General features: G+C 45.2%; 3 protein-coding genes across 6 annotated transcripts; 1 reads left to right on the top strand and 2 right to left on the bottom strand.

The window, feature by feature from the left end:
• Window positions 1-782: 782 nt before the first annotated feature.
• Window positions 783-3,081, bottom strand: exosc5 (exosome component 5). Its single transcript, XM_056612331.1, has 6 exons — window positions 2,949-3,081; window positions 2,535-2,648; window positions 1,870-1,991; window positions 1,449-1,589; window positions 1,252-1,341; window positions 783-987 (listed from the first exon to the last, which is right to left on the bottom strand). The coding sequence occupies exons 1-6, from the start codon at window positions 3,049-3,051 to the stop codon at window positions 892-894; spliced, it is 666 nt and encodes a 221-aa protein (XP_056468306.1). The 5' UTR covers window positions 3,052-3,081; the 3' UTR covers window positions 783-891.
• A 449-nt stretch (window positions 3,082-3,530) lies between these two features.
• On the top strand, window positions 3,531-14,022 carry bckdha (branched chain keto acid dehydrogenase E1 subunit alpha). Its single transcript, XM_056611255.1, has 8 exons — window positions 3,531-3,840; window positions 7,196-7,369; window positions 8,722-8,808; window positions 9,085-9,193; window positions 10,161-10,322; window positions 11,167-11,373; window positions 12,402-12,543; window positions 13,181-14,022. Exons 1-8 carry the CDS (start codon window positions 3,730-3,732, stop codon window positions 13,521-13,523), a joined length of 1,335 nt encoding a protein of 444 aa, XP_056467230.1. The 5' UTR covers window positions 3,531-3,729; the 3' UTR covers window positions 13,524-14,022.
• b3gnt2l (UDP-GlcNAc:betaGal beta-1,3-N-acetylglucosaminyltransferase 2, like) lies at window positions 13,879-18,222 on the bottom strand. Of its 4 annotated transcripts, none has more exons than XM_056611258.1 (2): window positions 18,135-18,222; window positions 13,879-15,928 (listed from the first exon to the last, which is right to left on the bottom strand). In XM_056611258.1, the coding sequence occupies exon 2, from the start codon at window positions 15,921-15,923 to the stop codon at window positions 14,628-14,630; it is 1,296 nt and encodes a 431-aa protein (XP_056467233.1). In that variant the 5' UTR covers window positions 15,924-15,928; window positions 18,135-18,222; the 3' UTR covers window positions 13,879-14,627. The 4 variants fall into 4 exon arrangements, with proteins under 4 accessions (XP_056467233.1, XP_056467231.1, XP_056467232.1 ...); XM_056611256.1 differs by having other exon boundaries at window positions 13,879-16,016; window positions 18,135-18,220; XM_056611257.1 differs by lacking the exon at window positions 18,135-18,222 and adding an exon at window positions 17,538-18,124 and having other exon boundaries at window positions 13,879-16,016.
• Window positions 18,223-20,072: the final 1,850 nt, after the last annotated feature.

The following is a 20,072-nucleotide window of genomic DNA, read 5'->3' as shown; positions in this document are numbered from 1 at the left end:
CGCCACTAGAAGTCATTTCAGAATCGATCCCTTTGAATAGTGACCTGACCACCCTGATATATGATGAATAGTAGGGGTGGGAAAAATAATCGATTCTTCGATGCATCGCGATTCTCGCTAGAACGATTCTGTCTCGATGCAGATAAATTAATAATCAGAAGATTAGAGAGGGATCATTTTTGTATTTTTAAAATTGAATTTATCTTCAGTGTGTATTGGCCAATCTGATTTGTCTTGACACGATTGCGATTCAGCCTATGCATAGCATGCGCACAAACTCACAGCCAGACACAAATTTTTTTTTGCATGCTTCCATAGTGTTATAATGAAAGCTGCATTGATTATTGCATTGTTCTTAGAAAGTCATATTTGTGACAAAAGCATTCTCTCTTATGAAATATTAGACAAGTTAATTCATCTGTTGATGTCTTTAATGATCATCACAAAAGTAGGAAGTGATTAGCAAACTCTTGAGTCACAAACCTAGATGGATATTTTTGAAAATCACGTATGGAAAAGTACATTAAAAAAAAATTGCATCGAGATGCATCGATAATCGCTTCAGAATCGAATAGTTGACCTCATAATCAGAATCGAATCATGAGGTGCCAAGAGATTCCCACCCATAATGAATAGATCCGCTCCTACCAGGCTGTGCAGACCACTGGGAAGGTTGGGTGTCTATCTGAGACCCTAAAGCCCTGATGTCAGACCAAATGAAAGGTCCACCATTCCCCTCATTCCAACCCTCTTCCCAAACACACAATCACATCCTGCCCACCAAGGACAAAGCTCACTGCAAATGGACGAGAATTGTAGCATGAAACACTGTTGAATATTTTATTAAAACAAAAAGGTTTGTACAAAGAAAGACTGTTTTTCCCGGCAGTCTCAGAGGGTTTTGGAGTAGCGCCGCTGGACAGACTCTCGGTAGAACTGGAAGATCTTCTCTGAAGCCATCTGGCTGATGGCAATACACTCTTGGAGCTGGGAACCCAGATCCAGAACGCACAATATAGTCAAAAATCACAATGATTTATTATTGATTACATTTACATCTCCAATTCATTTATTGCTTATGCAATAAGCATAGTCAGTTCTACTTAAAAATCGATATCATATTGTGAGATCCATACCGATTGCTGTCCCTACCGAACATAAAGAATGACAACAGAAGGTGTACTCAGGACCACTGCTAGTTCTAAGGGCAGAATGTTTTCATTCAAAAAGAGTTTGGAATGACCGCCCTACCTCGTGGACGGAGAAGGATCCCTTGGTGGAGGACATCAACACCTTCTGCTCCGTGCTGTCGATGGCAAAGGTCAACAACGCTCGGCTCTCCTGGAGAAACAGTCAAAGATAAGTTAATAAAGAGCTGATCGATCCGATGTCACACGGTCAGCCTAAAAGGAGGGGGGGGGGGGGGGGGGGGTGTACTGTAGGTCCACCTTCTCCTGTGTGGCTGTTGGGTCTGTGATGACCTGCCCGTCCCTGGCGATGGCACACGTCACGCCGCAGAACAGACAGCTCATGGGCAGCCCGGCGTCCATGAATGCCATGCAGGCAGCGTTCAGGAAACATGACAACAGCTGCACAGAGGGTTAAGGATACCATGTTGTCCTCGATGGATGGAGAACATCTGTTCCCACACAGGCACATGAACAATATCTACCAAATGGCTACATGCACAACCACAGTCCGCATCCCCTAAATAATGATATGAATGGGCTGGAGCAGCCTTAATCCATTACACTCATGACACAATTAAGAGTAATGCGGTGTGGTTATTCATGTATGAACAGGCACAACACAGGAGAAAGCAACAGAAACAAAACCAGGGGCCTGGGCCAGCTACTGAATGTAGGATACAGAACCATCATTGTGCAACACTTGCAGGATGAGAGTGAGCGATGAGCGCGGGTGGAGCGAGGAGAGCAGAGAGGCTTCGCACGTCTCGCGGACGCACTGCTCCTGCGACCTTTCTTTCACACCTGAAACAAAGTGTCAAATTGTTCTCTTCAGAAAGGAAAAAGTGTCAGCTGGCTCTCCCTAGTGCCGTGCATCGGTTGAGCAGAATATTTCAGCTACGTTAAAAACAACTTTATTTCATACAGTTGGCAGAGGAAGTTCAGAACCGGCTGGTAAGATTGACATGAAGACAGAGATGGCTGCGCGTTAAACGATTTGATGAGGAACGGAGACTTCTGTAAAACTATATCTACCGGTCTAGATTTAGGACATGGTTGATTTCAATAAGGGCCTTCCAAACTTGTTCATGCCGTGACCATCTCCTCAATACCAATGCAAAGTGACATACTACAAACATGTCTCATGAAATACACAATGGACACGGAAGGCTTGTATACATACTTTTTTGGTTAGTTATATCAAAACATTTATTGTGGCAATCCCGCCATCTATTTGCTCCACTGCTGTGACCAATTTATGGGTGATCATGAACCACAATAGCAACATCACTGATTTCCACATTAACTGTTCATTACATTTCATTTATTATTATTTAATCTCCTTACTTGGTAGCCCCACTTTAGTCTGTATCACGACCTCTAGGGTGGCTCGGTCGTAGATCTCCTTACTGACCTTCACCTCTGCTGGACCGTACACAGCAGCCAACACACTGGTGTCTCCTACACACACACGCACGCACAGGTTAGACAGGAAGAGAGATATTAGATTGGCGTCTCCTTCAGAGATTGAGCTACAGACCAATTTGAGAAAAACAAAACACTATGTCTAGAGATATAGAAACAATACTGATTTTGCCTGATCAGTACTGATCGTAATAAATCGTAACACAAATATATTCATTTATGATATGGGAGCTGACTTATAGCGTCAACACATCACAACACAAGAACATTTAGGGCTCTCTATATGGGCTGCCACCAGAGATAACTTCGTTCTTGCAGTGTAAATGTAGGACTCACCTTGGATAAAAGACGAGGAGCCATCAGGTCTGGATAGTAGACACTGTTCGCAGCCAAACTCTCGTAATGTGACGTTAAATCCATCTGAGCTGCAGACCTCCATCGTGGTGCGAAGATTTGACGACGACGTCAGATGACGTGCTCTGTTTTTATAAATATGGCGCTTAGTAGTGACGTCAGACAAAATGTATTACGGCTGCGTTCCAAATCTGATCGGTCTGTCGCTTTGGCTTCTTCTTGCCTAGCGAGTTCGTTTTTTTTTACATTTAGGTAGTTCTTTGCAAGTCTTCCTACGCCCAAAGTTTCAAGTGATTTGGCAATGTCAATGTCATTTTTTTATGCCAATAAAACTATTTATAATAGATAAACAGATAAATCGATCGATCGATAGACAGATAGATAGAAAGAAAGAAAAGAAAGAAAACATAAAGAAAGAATGAAAGAAAGAAGGGAAGAAAGGGAGCTATCTGGATAAATGGATGGATAAAAAATAGGAACATGAGAAATCATTTTAGTTAACGTTGAAAGCCCATTGTTGTGCTTGAATAAAGTGCCGATGGTCTACTAATCAGATTATGAATGGGACGCGGCCCATCCCAGAACCAGTCGAAGCCACATCGCTGACCTACAAAGTGATAGCGTTAATATTTTGATAATAGAGAGGTGTGAGCTCGGTGCACTGTATGGTTAATCTGTAGAAGTGCACAAAGTAAACAACCTAGTGTTCACCTTTGCTCTTGAAATCTTTATTTAGTATTATTAAGTTATCCAGGGAGGGCAGATGGCGGCGATGAGAAGTGTGAAGCTCTCTGGGGTCTGTTCCCAAGCAGTGAGACAGATGACAGGGATGAACGCATGCAGGTTGCTTCAACAACGGAGCTTCAGGGTTCATGTGAGTACCAATGAGCAATAATGATGTCCAGTAAGGTTAGATTGCTGCCTGACCAGCTAGCTGGCAGTTAGCATATCCAACCTTATAGCTTCACTGGCTAACCAGCTTCAACATGCTAGACCTGTATGGCAGCCTTACTCCAGCGAACCAACTCGTAATGTGTGTTTATAGACACGGTGTCATCATACAAACACATTAATCTCACCTTAATCTGACCTTAATCTCAGATTTTCCGAGTTTATTTAAGCAAAAAATGACTTTATCCTAAACAGCCACCCTATTGGTCGAACCCAGGGGAGTGTTGACACCTTACCCGGAAATGGTGGAAATTATTGGTATTAAACAGTGTAATGGATTGTATTTCATGTTTTATTCTTCTGCTCAGCTGATTGATGTATTGTCCTTTTTCATCAACTTTGAAAAGCTTTGGCTTCTTTCTTGACCACTTTGAGTTGTGGCATTGCTGCTTCGATGCAACGGAGGATGCTGCAGTTCCAGGAAAGCATTTCTACTCTCTTTCCCATCACTTCTGGTTTGGAAGGTTTATTCCACTCAAATACTACTTTCTGTCAAGCTGCTTATAGCTTTCGCAATACGACTTTCTGTCTTCAAAGTCAATGTCAAAGTCAAAGTGTCATTTGTGCAGAAAGGGTCATTCTTTACATTATTTTCTTCTTTTCGACGTGGAAAGCAAACAATACGTACGAGGCATAGTAGATTAAAAATATGTGGCAATAAGTGCCACATAATAAAATGTACTTAATAAATAGTAAATAGAATAAAAATAAACAAAAGAACACTTTCAACAGTTCCAAAGAATATAAACAACAGAAAAAAAGTTCAAAGCAGTTTTGTAATACAATGAGGAAGCATTGAATTCAGTCTAAAGTTGAATGTGCTGCTGAATATATCCATACATTAAGATAATGTACATTGAATGTACTGATTTGTCATATTGTATAGCATTGCTATGCCATGTGTGAAAGGGTGCAAGACGGCAATCTTCCAAAATGTAGGGGCGTTTGTGAATCGTGAAAACCACTCGCAGTTCCTGAAAGGTGTCTCAGTAATTTACTGGGATCTATGTGTGAAAGGGGCTATGGTTTCACTTTCACCCCATCATAGCACCCCTCAACCAAAGCCACCTCTGCACACCTCCACTGGTCACTGGTCAATCCACCCCCTTCACACCGCCATGCTCCATCCCTCCACGGGCCACCACATCCACCCTCTTAATCCCGGCCCCCCCCCCCATTCACCTCTTCATCCATTCATCCACCTCAAACCTTCCCTCCACCCAAATCACACCTTCACTCCTCCATCCCTCCGCCATAGCCATCCACCCCTTCACATCCCTCCACCTGAGCCGCTCTTTTCCAACCGCTCCCCCGCAGCTATCTTCATTATACGTTTACATTTTACATTTAGGGCATTTAGCAGACGCTTTTATCCAAAGCGACTAACAATAAGTACATTTGTCATAAGAAGTGCATCAATATATCGCTGTCGGTACAGAAAGGATGTTCATAGAACCAAGTGCAAGAACCACAATCGCTAGGCTAACCAATTCCCCGTGTTACAGCCATGATAGCAGCTACTGCAGTGGCTACACAGTTAAGTACTACAATACAATACAATACAATACAATACAATACAATACAATACAATACAATACAATACAATACAGTGTACAATGGTGGCCAGAAGGGGGAGGGTGGCTATGCAGTGTCGAGGTGGACTCTGAACAGGTGAGTCTTGAGTCCTTTTCGGAAGATAGTGAGCGGTCCTGAGAGCGGCGGGGAGCTCGTTCCACCACTGAGGTCCCAAAACCGGGAAAAGTTGTGACTTTGCTGAACGGCCTTTGCTAGCTCTTAGCGATGGCGGTTCCATTATATTCTCCGTCTTAAGAATAGTATTGTACATGGACGTGTACAATTAAAATGGGACAGCTGAGAAGGGGACAATGGATCTGTGTCCCTCCTCAAGCGTCTTTTGGATTTAGTTTTTGCTAAAGAACTTGGAGTGAACAATCTACCGGCGGACCTTGACAAACTCTGTATCAACGGCCGACCTGACTCACCTTAACTTAAACACTTAAAACAATTGACCAGGCGCTGAAACCTCTTTTTGCTGAATTGGAGGAGATTATGTCCACCATTGAGTCCCACAACAGTTGGCAGATATGGACACAGTGATGACCGATCACCGTGACCGGATTGTAGCCCAGAGCGAAAACTGCTCTCGACTGCAGTCAGACAACAAACCGCTTAAGGTGCAATAATCGGCGGGTGGTATGTTTCCCGGGAAAGTTGGAAGGGGGAGACCCTTTGGTGGGGTGACTTCGTGGGATCCCGGGCGTTAGCTTCCTCAGACCCACAGCAGAGCGTGACGCATTGGCCCACTGTGGATGGAGATACCGCTGCCATGCTTGGTCATTATAATATTGTTTTGTTTTTATCCTCTTTTAACTTCCCGTTATTCTCTTCTGACTATCTGTTAGTAGCCTATAGGTTTATCACCGCAAATTGTATCGTTATTTCCCCACTAGAGGGCGCCAGATGTGTATCATTAGTCTACTGTGCTTATGCCTAAAAAAAATAAAAAATGTATGAGCTTTAAAAAAAAAACGTACAATTCTCTCGTTTTTAAATAAAAACAACCTACCTATCATTCGCTGCCGCTGAAAAAAATAAATAAAATAATAATTAATTCCCTACCTACCCATGACCTCAACTGACAACCAACAGGAACCAAACATTTTTTTAGGCCTTACATGTACTTTTATTATTTCTCATCACGTGTTTATAGGTTCATTAATAATCGTTTCATTATACAGCTGTATATTTCAGAGCCTCCCTGATTAATAGAGAGTAAGGTTTTCTGTTGAAATGCATCAGAAATCCAACAACATATTAACCTGCAGTCTTTATCATTCAACCAATGAAATTGGTTGTGGGGGGCAGATGGGGTTAATATGAATTTTCTTATTAGAGTCTACTGACTTGTTTTGTCTATTTGTTTGCTGCATTTCCATGTTCTCTTCTCCTAATGGACATAATAAGCCTAAATGGCTTATTATGGAGTAAACTCCGATTTTTTGGTCCGTGTACCTGTATTCGATTTTTGTCTTGGAATGTGAAAGCTTTGGTACGTGATCGATTTCTAATCTCAAAGACTTGCCTAGTAAAATAAAGGTTGAATAAAAAAAGAATCCTGAATTGATTTGGATCTGATAATATTAGTTTGTCTGTGCTTGCAGGTATCGTGAACAAGCAGTCCTTTGATTCAATACGTTTGTTGGGATAAGTCGTGTGTCTAATGTCGTTATGCATGCTTTACCTATGTCCCTTTGCAGGGGGTGCGCCGGCAGCAGACCTTTGACCCCGCAGACAAGCCTCAGTTCCCCGGAGCCTCTGCTGAGTTTATAGACCGTCTGGAGTTCATCCAGCCCAACGTCATCTCGGGGATCCCCATTTACCGGGTGATGGACAGGCAGGGTCAGATCATCAACCCCTCAGAGGACCCGCAGGTATGACGGACCCGCAGGTATGACGGTGTCCAGGGTGTGGTGGACCACACCCTGGACACCCTCCCTGTTGTATTGGTGTGTCGAGGAAGAATGTAGCAAATCCGGTTCAATATTGTATGAACACATTCGTCACGGATGTGTTCATACAAAACATGTCTTTTGTTTTGGTATCTTGCCACTTGCTTTTAGGAATTTCCAAAATGGCCTGCCAAACATTTGTTCTATTTAATGTACGTAGCTCTCTTGTTTGTTTTACCACCAGTAACGTCACAGTCTAGTACATTTCTTTGTTCAACCTAGCGATTGTTGGTACTTGCACTTGGTAGTATAAACATCTTTACTGTACCGACAGCGGCATATTGTTTCACTTCTTCTGACGAATTATCATAAAGGCTTTATAATATAATATATTTATATTATATCTATTTATTTAGATTATAGGGTTAGGGTTAAGCAAAGAGCTAACCGGAAATAAGTTAAATTATGTATTAACTGTTTCATTAACAGTCTTGATCTGGCATTGACATGGGTGATGACAAATATTTTTACTAATTGTTTCCTGTGATTCAGTGTAGGCCTATTTTACCAAGTATACAACCATATAGCACATAAGCTATCACTTTAAAACTTGCAGATCTTCCTTGTTTATGATTTGGAGAGGTCAATGTCGGCGACAGTCTATGGCGACATTTTTCGATGGACGATAGTGTTCAGTTTGACTACTTCAGCCCATGCAACTGTTAATCCACACTAGCATGTACTTTTCATTTATACTTGAGTAGGATTACTTCAAGGAAGTAATCCTTGTTTCCAAGGTGTTTTTCACACACGGAAACGACTTGTGAAAGATCTGAACGAAGACGATGAATTTATTAAACGGAGCCAAAACAACAATTAAACTGATGTACACTATAAAAGTCAAGTAGGCAAAGGAAGTTTACAGTGTCTACCATACCTAAGATTAAAAAAAGGGGGCTATGTCTGTTACATTTTTATCGAAATATTGGAGATCACCGTTCCCGCCCAGACTAAACTCGGTAGTGCTCTGTGTGTTAACAAGCTGTCGTATATTTTCTTAAAGGAGGACAATGCATATCCGTCGGCTCCACAAATTAAGAATAACTCATATAATGCGAACTAACTAAGAACCCTTAGATAATGAGCGAACAATGGTATCCAAATCTGACAAAGAAACATTTTGTTCATTTATAACTCACTATTAGAGAAATCTGTGATCGGTATCGGATGTTCTGATCACAGATTGAAATGCATCCCCGTCTTCCATCAGACCAATCCTGTGGTCCTCCTCTGTGCGGATTCGCCACATTGTGACCCTTTATTCCAACCCTCAGCTTTCCAAAGAGACCGTGCGGAATTTCTACCAGAAAATGACTCTCCTCAACACCATGGATCGGATTCTGTATGAATCTCAGAGACAGGCAAGTCAAGGGCCCAAATCAAAGTCTCTTTGAATTAGAGTGGAAAGGTTCCGGGTTTGATCCCCCGTGTCCACAGTCTAACCTGTAGGCATCCATGAGCGAGCAAGATCACCTCTACCTGCTCTTAATTAATGATCTTAAAATGCACTGCAAGTCAGTTATTGTGACTAAATAGTATAGGTCAGTATAGCAAATCATATTAAGCTGTGTTACCCACAAGGGCGGTAGTAGGACAAAGACTGCGGTTGTTGTTTGTTAACGGTCAGACTGCTGCAGGGTCGAATCTCCTTCTACATGACCAACTACGGAGAGGAGGGGACCCACATCGGCAGCGCGGCCGCCCTGGAGCCTAGTGACCTGGTGTTTGGACAGTACAGAGAAGCAGGTAAGCTTCAGGGTCTGGGGAAACGTTTACCCTTCACTCTGTTCCTCAGGTCAAACAAACAATGTAAAATAACCTCCTCCGTAATGCAAACAAAAATTACAATTGCCGTTGTCAAGGGTAATGACGACCAGTATACGTGTGCTGTTCTGCAGTGTTGATGGTGGATATCATATGACGACCAGTATACGTGTGCTGTTCTGCAGTGTTGATGGTGGATATCATATGACGACCAGTATGACGACCCATCATTGAACCCTGTACTCTCACGTAGGCTGGCTGTCCTTGTCAGCTCGCAGGCTTCTTCACTGTACACCTTCATTTACACAGCAACTGCGGGACTACCCCCTTCCTATCTCTGTACCTCGTCACTTTTAAATCAAATTCATCATACAGTTTGCGCTCTCTGGACTTCTTATCCACCTCAGTCCCCAGAACTCGTACTGAGTTTGGAAAGAGGGCCTTCATGTACTTTGCTCCCTCCGCCTGGAACACTCTTCAAGAAACACGCAAATTGGAGGAACTCATCACTATGAATGATTTTAAAACTCGACTCGCATGTCTTCTAATGGCAAATCTTTTTTGCGTTTGTCAATGTTTCACTGTATAGTATTTTATCATTGCCTCAGAATTGTTCTTCTTCACCCACTGGAATGTATTTGTCTCTTCTTTTTTTTTTCATGTCTGTGCTTTCTATTTATATTTCTTACGTTTCATTCATCATAACTGCTGCCATTTTCGCCAGGCCTTGCTCGAAAAAGAGGTCATTTGTCCTCAAGCAATTTTGCCTGGTAAAATAAAGGTTAAGAATACATGAACTGTTCTGTAGTGTTGATGGTGAATATCATATGACGACCAGTAAACACGTACTGTTCTGCACTGTTGATGGTGAATATCATATGACGACCAGTATACATGTACTGTTCTGTAGTGTTGATGGTGAGTTGTTGACGGCTCTGTTGTCCGCTAGGCGTGCTGCTGTACCGTGGCTTCCCCCTGGACTCCTTCATGGCCCAGTGCTACGCCAACGCAGATGACCTGGGGAAGGGACGCCAGATGCCGGTCCACTACGGCAGCAAGGACCTCCACTTTGTCACCATCTCCTCCCCGCTCGCCACCCAGATACCCCAGGGTGAGCCGTCTGTTCGGGAGTCGACGCGTGGTCGATTCCCTCTCGTACAAGCTGTTCACCCAAACCCTCGGGAATTGGTGTTCAATTCCCTTTTGTATCGGGAGTTGATTGATTTAAATAAGGCAAGGCATTACTTCCGAGCAAGCCTGTACTTGTATAAGGGTTTGATATTGATTAGTTTGAACTAAATCACTGTGTATAACTACCGGTAAAGTGTACTTCTTACACACGGGTCATTACAAAAACAAACGCACCGATCAAATTTGAACAAATTTGTAAAAGGAGAACAGAACTGGCTTTTTGCATTGTTGTCAGAGAAGCCACTTAACTGGTTTTCTTAAACTCACAGTGGTGCAGTTCAGTGGCGGCTGGTGGTTTTTAAAGTGAGGGAGGAAGGACTGAGTGCTTTGTTGCCACTGCCCTGCTTACACCGTTAGTGGCGCATGGTGGCATAAAGCATGTGAGTTGTTTCAGGGTGTTTTTGGGGAACTACAAAACAGCAGGAAGGGATAATTATGTTAACAAACAGAATGGTCAGAATAACAAACAGTTAAAAGAACAACAAGAACATTATTCACAACTATTTGCATAAGCTGTAAAGCCTAACATTGTTTGAGGCCAATGTGGATGTTAATGGATCTTTCAGAATGTCGGTCATGGTGTGTTAAGCCAATTAAGATTGAGGGATTGATCAAGTCTATCCTCCTCGCGGGATCCGCAGCCCGGCCACCATTGACCTCATGGAGACTACGAGCATAACCGTCGTCTCTGTGAGCGTACAGAGCTGTCCCTGTGCAACGCCGTTGGACGTGTTGACCTAACGGTTCGTGTGTTGTGTTAACAGCGGCCGGCTCGGCCTACGCTCTGAAGCGAGAGAACCTGAACCGCGCGGTCATCTGCTACTTCGGCGAGGGCGCGGCCAGCGAGGGGGACGCCCACGCCGGCTTCAACTTCTCCGCCACCCTGGAGTGCCCGCTCATCTTCTTCTGCAGGAACAACGGCTACGCCATCTCGACGCCCACCAACGAGCAGTACCGCGGCGACGGCATCGGTGAGAGAGACGGGCAACGCTGATGTCCCACGTGACGTGGATATCAAAGTCGGTTAAGACGAGCTGGTCAGCCTATGGAGATTTAAAAGATGGCTGGGACACACTTGTTCTAATCTATTAAGATAACAAGAGGGACGTTTACGAAGAACAACCACAAATATACACATTCCTTTTAGAGGATCAGAACCTTCCTACACACCAATATCAGCTTCAATTCTGAATGTATGCCTGTATACTCGCTTCAGTAATTCTCTTTGGATAAAAAAAATGTCTGCTTTACTAGCAAATACAGGTCGTAGCTTCGTTCAGCCAATCCCATGATTGGCTACGCTCGCTAGCTCAGTGGGACCCGAGTGAACGTCTAGGTTCCTCCAGGGAGCCACCATGGAGACAGACCTCACTGGGTGCGGCTGAGGGGAGAGAAATGTTGACGGTTTGCCGACTAGCTGCCCTGCCAATACAGCTGTGAGGAAGAACTAAAGACAGTGATGAGTGAAGCGTGATTAATACATTCATTAATGAATCACTTAGTCAGTTTTCAGGTATGGCTCTGGCCGCTAGCCACCTCGTCAGTGCACATGGAAACGTTTAAACAAACCCAACATAGCTAAACTGACTCATTAATAAAGGGATTCATCTTTAATGTTTTCATAACTGAGCTGCTGCTCTCACCTCCTCAATTCAGGGGAAGGCTCGGCAGCTCAAGGTGTGACGGACGGTCTTCCTTATTATTATTCATATTAAACTCAATGATTGATATGAGTTTGTGGTTTTGAATAAAAGCCCTGGGGAGGTAGTCGGTCATAAATTAGCGGCCGCTTCTACACCCTGTCAATCAAAGTGACGCCAATCTAATTGGCTGTTACATTATAGCCATTCACTTTAATAAACTTGTATTGAACTGGAATTAAGGGAGAAATCTGCATGTGAATGTTTGATCTCACCCTAATTCTGGTTAGTGTTTTAAATGCACCGCTGATGCGCCCATACCAGCCTTTGAGCCGTCTTCTCCGGTGTGTGCGTTTCAGCCGCACGCGGGCCCGGCTACGGCATGATGTCCATCCGCGTGGACGGCAACGACGTGTTTGCCGTCTACAACGCCACAAAGGAGGCCCGGCGCCGGGCAGTGGCAGAGAACCAGCCCTTCCTCATCGAGGCCATGACCTACAGGTTAGTCGGGGGACCAGGTGACCTGGAGGAAGGGCTGAATGCTTTTATAGGAGCAGGACGGGACGGGCTGAAGGAAAAAGGTTTTGAACGGATGAGAGGAAGGCGAGATTAGATGGCAGAACAGGAAAGGATTGGAGATGAGTGGAGACCCGATCCAGTAGTGTGATTACTTTATTTTATTTTTTTATATATGTACTTATTTGATGTGAGAGAATAATTAAGCAGATAGTTCAGACGTTATTTTGGATCACTGCAACTTATTTTATATAAATGCTGTGGACAGCATTAGCAACATTTCCTGTTTCAGTTCGTCAGCTACGCACCGCAAGCGTGAGACGTCTTGAGGTAGCAACGATCCTGTTTTTTTTTTTGTTTTGTACATTGCTTGAGGAACTGGTTTTAAGCTTGCCATCATGTACCTAGTGAACTTGCATTTCCCTTTATGGTCAGTTCCCTTAAACTGAGTCAACAATCAGTTCAGCCATGGCTGCAATGAAGTCTGCGTGTTTGTTTAATTTGAACGATATAACGATTCATAGTTACTGACTCATTCAACCTGTTCTCAAAACTGTCCCAACTCCCAAGTGTTGAGCATTATGACAGCGAGGTTCACTCCCCCCCCCATCCTCCCATCCAGGATCGGCCACCACAGCACCAGTGACGACAGCTCGGCCTACCGCTCGGTGGACGAGGTCAACTACTGGGACAAGCAGGACCACCCCATCTCCCGCCTGCGCCACTACATGACGGCGCGCGGCTGGTGGGGCGAGGACGACGAGCGCTCCTGGAGGAAGGAGTCCCGCAAGATGGTGATGGAGGCCTTCGAGAAGGCCGAGAAGCGCCACAAGCCCCAGCTCGACCTGCTCTTCACCGACGTCTACAAGGAGATGACGCCCAACCTGACCAAGCAGCGCGACAGCATGTGGAAACACGTGAAGCAGTACAAGGAGCACTACCCGCTGGAGGCGTACGAGAAGTAACCCCCGCACACAGGGCTGGCCCCGCGGGAGGCCGTGCGACGCCCCTCCTGAGTCTAGGAGGAGGGGCTTCAGTGTTTCCTCTCTACGAAGAGAAGGGGTGGTGTGTGTGTGTGTGTGGGTACCTTCACGATGTATTCCAGCTCTAGATTTTGTGCCTTATGTTACAGTGACTTTCAAGGTTACCAAACTTCTTCCTATAGCACCTTTGTTCCATTCATCAATCTGTTCATCAACACCATATTATACTACATTACCCTAGAAATGTACAAACTGAGCAATAAATACTACAACCATGAACTATAACCTAGTTGTTCCTAGAGGAACAGTGCTTTCCCCCACCCCCCCCCCCCCCCCCCTTATAGAAACTATCAACCTTATTTCTGTTACAACACATCCTTGAGTGTCTGGTCTTCAGTGAAATAAGTTAACGAAACATGTTTGTCTGTTTGAAACGCTAATAAAAAAATAGTGGAAGATTCCAGCATTCTTTTTATTTGACAATAAGTTTCACACAACCCTGATGGAAGTAAAGGTAATAGACTTGCTTAAATAACTTACATTTTCCCAACAACGGCCCTTTCACAGCTGGTTTAAGTTTTTATCTGTAAAGGCTGAACGGGTCTGGTTCAAACTGCAAGAAAAGGGGAACCTTTTCTAACCTTGACGATTTTGTCAGTGGATATGGATCTACTTGTTATCAGTTAACCATAGACCTTCAGCCTTTGTAAAGGCAGCATCCTGCTATAAAGTCCTGGGAGTGTACATCCCGTTGTAATGTTTATAGTACACCTCTGTGATGCAGAGGCTTTTCCAACGGACATAAATAATGAGTCTTTGCAAGCCATTTCAAATCGATCCATCCGCCAGTGACGTCGGCAGTGGGAGTGTCCCCCCCCAGTTGCATGTTGAATCGATCCAGCCCAACAGGTGGTCAAGTCCACCACGGAAGTGTTGTAGGGGTATCCAGCTATCCACCCCCCACAACGGGTGATGCATCAGGGTTGGACGCGCCCTCTTGCGGCGTCCCGCGGCGAACGACCGGTGAGATCTGCCAATCCGCCCTCGCACCACCGTCGCAGAGACTCGTGTCCTCCGCGACGGCGCTCAGCAGGTGAGCGAGGGGCTGTGGATGCCCTTCCAGAGGCGCTTCACCTCGCGCGGCGTGCGCCGGTGGATCACCATCAGCTCCTTGTGAACGCACATGTTCTCCCGGTTGCTCTCCGCCACGTCGAACGTCTGGAAGCCCGGGTGTTTCTCGGGCGCCACGCCGAGCGCGTGGATGCACATGCCCACGTAGACGTCGTCGATGGGGAACAGGGGGATGAGGCTGGACAGCTGCGCCAGGCGCCCCAGCAGGGCCCCCGAGAAGAGGAAGCCGCCGCCGCCGGCGTACGGCGGGTACCCGCCCTCGTAGTACGACGGCGGGATGTAGTACTTGCTCTTGGCGTCCCGGATGGGGCTGGCCGGGCTGATCACCTGGCCCACGTAGAGCCGCGACGCCGGCTCCGGCGCCAGCGCCCGCAGGTACTCCAGGATGGCGGGCGTGTTGACAAACACGTCGTCGTCGCCGCTGAAGACGAAGGACGCGTCGCGGCAGTTGCGCCACGTCCACTTGAAGAAGGCGTCGAACTTGAGGGTGAGGTTGAACAGGGACTCGTGGAAGTCCCACTGGAGCACGTCCTGGTGCCGCCGGGCCTCGTACTCCAGCAGCGGGGAGAGGTCGGGGTCCACGTTCGACGAGCTGCCGAGCAGGAAGATGGTGCGGACACTCAGCCCGCCCAGGTACACGCCTTCCGTCCCCCAAGTCTCCCGTACCGCTTGTCTCCGCTGGAAGTTGGATGGGGCCGACTTGATGGCCAGCAGGAGGAAGGGGCCGCTCCCTTCCGAGGTGCAGTTTTTGGGCTCCCTCAACAGGGGGGGGTTGCGGCAGTGACACGTGCGCAGGAAGTTCTTGTGCAAGTCCGGGTAGGCGTCAAAGTCGTGCACGTTGGTCTTCAGCACCTCGAGGCTCGCCTCCTCGCACTCGTTCCAATCCGCGGGGGGCGTGACGGCGTGGGATCGATCGTGCTGCCTCAGGAAGACGTGCAGCAGTCGGCTCCAGTAGGCCGTGTTGTGGGGGAAGAACTTCCGAAAGTCGTCTGACACCGTGACGTTGAGGACCGGGTGCTTGGACGCCGCCGCCAGCTTAGCCGGAGCCGGAGTCTGAGCCTGAGACGGAGCCGGAGTCTTAGGCCTCCAGACCAGCTTCCCGGGGGGGTCCGGACGAGAGGAGCCGGGAGACAGTGGCTCCTGATCCGCAAGGCGCGCTTCAGCCGTGTCTATCTGCCAGTTGGAGAGGACTAGGACGAGGAACACAGCGCCGAGCAGAACCATGGCCATCAGGGATCGGAGGCGCCTCATCGCTCCTGAGGGAAGGAGGGGAGTCGAAAGGAATTGAAGCCGTTGCACTTTTCCTCTCACCGAAGATTCATGTCACTTGAAGGAAGGTGGCATCTAAAACGTAGTTCCAGGGGACAGCAGAATATTATTTAACAGGCTTATTATAACAAACACCTCATATTCTCCCCCCCCCCTCTCTATTAATGCATAACACAGTCTATCTGGCTTTTCTACTCAGTCAAACAATCTAATCCGACAAGCAGAACATAACTAGCTGATTTTCCACTCTAAAGAGGAAGAACCACTCAACCCCTCTCAAGCGTGGATAACCTCTGATTGGCATCTGCTGATTAAGGGCTGACTGTCAGGGGTCAAGGGAAGATACGGCCAAACCATGTACACCTTGTTAGGGCTAGTGAACAGCATGACCGAAGATGACCCTACCTGTTTACTGCAGTAAGATGGCCCCCTTAGGAGCCAGGGCTGCTGGCGGCCCTCATGGGGACCCATGTTGTTTATGATACAGCAGCACAACTAGATCATATCTCCTTTAGACCGCACGAACACGTCTGCTAAGGCTTCTCCCTCTCTGCCTCCACCAGTCTGTCACTGCTAATGGTAGCCGACTAACTTTTTTGCCACATTTCCATTTGCCTGCTGCCCCCATTTCTTGTACATGTCTATTTCCCCTTCTTATTTATAGATTTGTATCTCATGTTTTCGGATGTTTCCGTTACTGGGATGTGGGGTGACTTAGTCGTAATGACCATAAATGTGGCGATCCATCTCAAAATAAACAGTCAGCAACATGAACAAAGTGTGACGAGAAGAGAACACAACAGCTCATTATAAGTTAAGAGTGGCTGGTCGAAAACACGTTGTGCTAGTAGTTGTTGTAGTTGACCACGCCATGCCAAAAAAAAGGAAAACTACAACTTTATATCCATAACCTTGAGGTGATGCCTGTTAGAGACCTGTGTGAAGTTGGCCCCCCGTCTCATTCAAAATATTAAAATAACACTGCTGTTCGTTTGTGCTAGGTTTGTGCTGGTTTGTGCCGTAAAAATTATCGTTTGTGCTGGTAAGGATTTTGAGCAATTCAAAATTGCATTTTCTGGCATGTGACGTCACCCAGCCCCTCGTTCACGCCCAAATCTCATCAAAATAGTCCCAATCGTTAGTGCTACGTTTGTGCTGGTTTGTGCCGTCAAAAGAAATTGTTTTGCTATTATGGTTTCATAGTTGTTCCCGTTTGATTTTTCTCACGTGACGTCACTCAGCCCCCCCTCCATCTTCAAATCGCGTCAAAATGGTCTCTATGTTTAGTGCTACGTTAGTGCTGGTTTGTGCTGTTAAAATAAATGTTTTTGATACTTTACTTTTTAAGTAATTAATACAACTTAATTTTGCCCTCTTGTTATGCAACACAGCCCACCGTCAACCTTCAAATCGCGGCAAAATGTTCTCTATCGTTTGTGCCAGGTTTGTGCTGTCTTGTATTCTTGTTACTCGTTGCGTTCTCGTCATTTCAGGTTGTGTTCATTGTATTTCTCCGTGCTACATATGTTCATTGTTTACTCGTGTTTCTGACCTCGGACTGAACCTGTGTGCCCTATTAGGATTATGTTTGCTTACCTGTGTACCGTATCCTGCCAGTAAACGTTTGTTCTTGTCTGTTCTTGTAGAGTTGTAAATAATACAACCAAATCAAAGTCTTGCTTCATAGGGTGGGGGAGATATAATTGAGTAGGTGTAGTTCAAGGTTTACATGTAATGATTAATGCCTTTCCACAAAAACAAATAATGAATATTTGTCCGCCCTTAAGACTAACAAGGCTTTCCCTTAACTTTATCTGATGGATGATTAACTGGATGAAGTAAACCCCACAGCTTCCGCTCTCGTGCTTAATTAGACAGGAACTCTTAAGTTAGAAAACAATTTAAAATCAGTCGAGACCCTCATGTGAAGTCCTGAGAGTAAGCCCCCTTGACATGATCAACGCTGTGCGCGAGCGCTTCTAACAACCCCTCCATTCATATGATAAGAGGCAAAGCGCAGCGCAGGTCGGACCGACCACGTATTAATATAATTATTATGTATTTAACTAATTGATAGTAGCCTAGTCTTTTTGCGCCGTACCTCGACGCTATAAAGCGTTAATCATCCTTAGCTCTTAACCCTAATTGTAAGAAAAAGCTGTATAAAAGGTAAATAAGTAGCACGTACTGTACCTTGCTTGTCGCTACGCCACACGTCACGCACTGCCGGAGAGAAACCCCAAATAACATTAATGAGTCAACCAAGTGCTGAAAAAAGATGCTCCCCGCCCCCCATCGACCTGTGACAATAGTCCCTCCCTTCCTCGGAGACTCCATCCGTACAGGTGAGACTCACTTTAATTTCGAAAATACCAACTCGTGTTTCCAGAGTTTGGGTTGTTTCAACAGTAATTTACATTTTTACCGTTTGAAACCCAGCAATACAACCACGTATTGTATTATGACGACTTTTCTCGCTAACTCTATACTATATATACCAGTGTACTTCAACAGGGGGTCCGCGACCCCTAGGGGGTCCGCGGAGGTACTACAGAGGGGTCGCGAAAGTTTTGGTTGATTAGACTTTTTTATATATATTCCCCCGCAATTTTTTCCACAAATTGAAAAGTCTTTAAATACACATTAACATTAATCCAACACAATAGCCGCATTTACATGGACTATTTTGATCCGATTTCGAATCGGAATAGATCTCTTCCTATCATGCAAATGTAGGCTACTATATTTACTCTCACCAACTGTCTCACAAACATCAAAACCTGGATGGCCCAAAAACCATCATCCCCACCTCCCAGAACTTCTCACTTTGCATCGATTGTCACTCCCTCCCCCCTGGTAAGAAACCTCGGCGTCATCATGGACCCCACGATCTCCTTCAAGTCACACATAAACAACGTCAGGGAAACAACCTTCTTCCACCTCCGCAACATTGCACGTCTTCATCCTCAGCTGCCGAAACAATTATCCACGCCTTCATCACTGGAACTCCCTCCCTCTGGCCATCCGAAACTCTGATACACTCTGTTCATTCAAAAGTCAACTTAAAACCTATCTCTTCAGGACCACCTACAACATTTGACAAATCGTCCTCCGCCATCTTACGCTCTCTTAATGTGTTGCCTATTGTTGTGGTGTTGTTTATTTATTTTTCTCTTTTGTTTGATAGTCTGTATTGTCTGTATGTATTCCTTTCTTATTTGTAAAGCGTCTTTTAGTACGTAGAAGAGCTCTATAAAAAACGGATCAATAATAATAATAATTATTATTATATATATGCCATTTACAAAAGTGGTAAGTGTACGTTCGTATGTCTCTCGCGCACACCTAAACAGAGGGGTGGTGCGCACATCCAAAGGTAATCCACAGGTGCTAGACAATAGTATTGAACATAAGAAAAAAGGAGGCCGCACACCTGACACACCTGGACTGGCTGCGACATTTTTATGTATTTGATTTTAATGAAAGCCCAGCAGAGAGGTTTTCTCTGCCTGCTCCTCCAAATAAGGACAGCACAGCGACGTCAGTTTCTCGTCCGGTCTTTATATCTACCCCCTCCTCCGCCGAGAACAATACGTATTTGGATGTGAGTGCGCAGCCAAGACTGTTCGGAGAGAGAAAGTGCTGTTATGAAATGGGTTATGTAAAGAACGCCGGTCATTATCAGAAAGACACTAACAAACATCACTCACTTTCGTTTCCACATTTATGTTTTAAAAATGTCCATTTGAATAGCTGTTATGCATGGTTACATGCCATTGACAGATAGACGTTGATCCTGCAGGTATCAGTTTATTAGGTTATGTTCTGTTTATGAATGGCAGTGGCATGGCCACCCTACTCACTGTACCTTGCACATTCAAAATGAAAACACGACTATATGAACCTGTGTATTATTTGCATATCTTAGTATTGTATGCAAAATAACAAGGTACATTCATACATGGCACTATAGGACCAGATTCATATAAAACACAATTGTAGGGGGTCAGTTTGGGGGTCCCTGGCCTGGATATATACTATAAACCTATTACCTACACATTATATTTATGATTAAAGGACAATGCAATAATATAGTATTTGCATTCTTAAATATGAGTCTGCTTATTGAGC

The sequence above is a fragment of the Gadus chalcogrammus genome, chromosome 16 (assembly GCF_026213295.1).
Source record: "Gadus chalcogrammus isolate NIFS_2021 chromosome 16, NIFS_Gcha_1.0, whole genome shotgun sequence".
Lineage (NCBI taxonomy): Eukaryota > Metazoa > Chordata > Actinopteri > Gadiformes > Gadidae > Gadus > Gadus chalcogrammus.
This window is presented reverse-complemented; position numbering and strand designations above follow the sequence as displayed.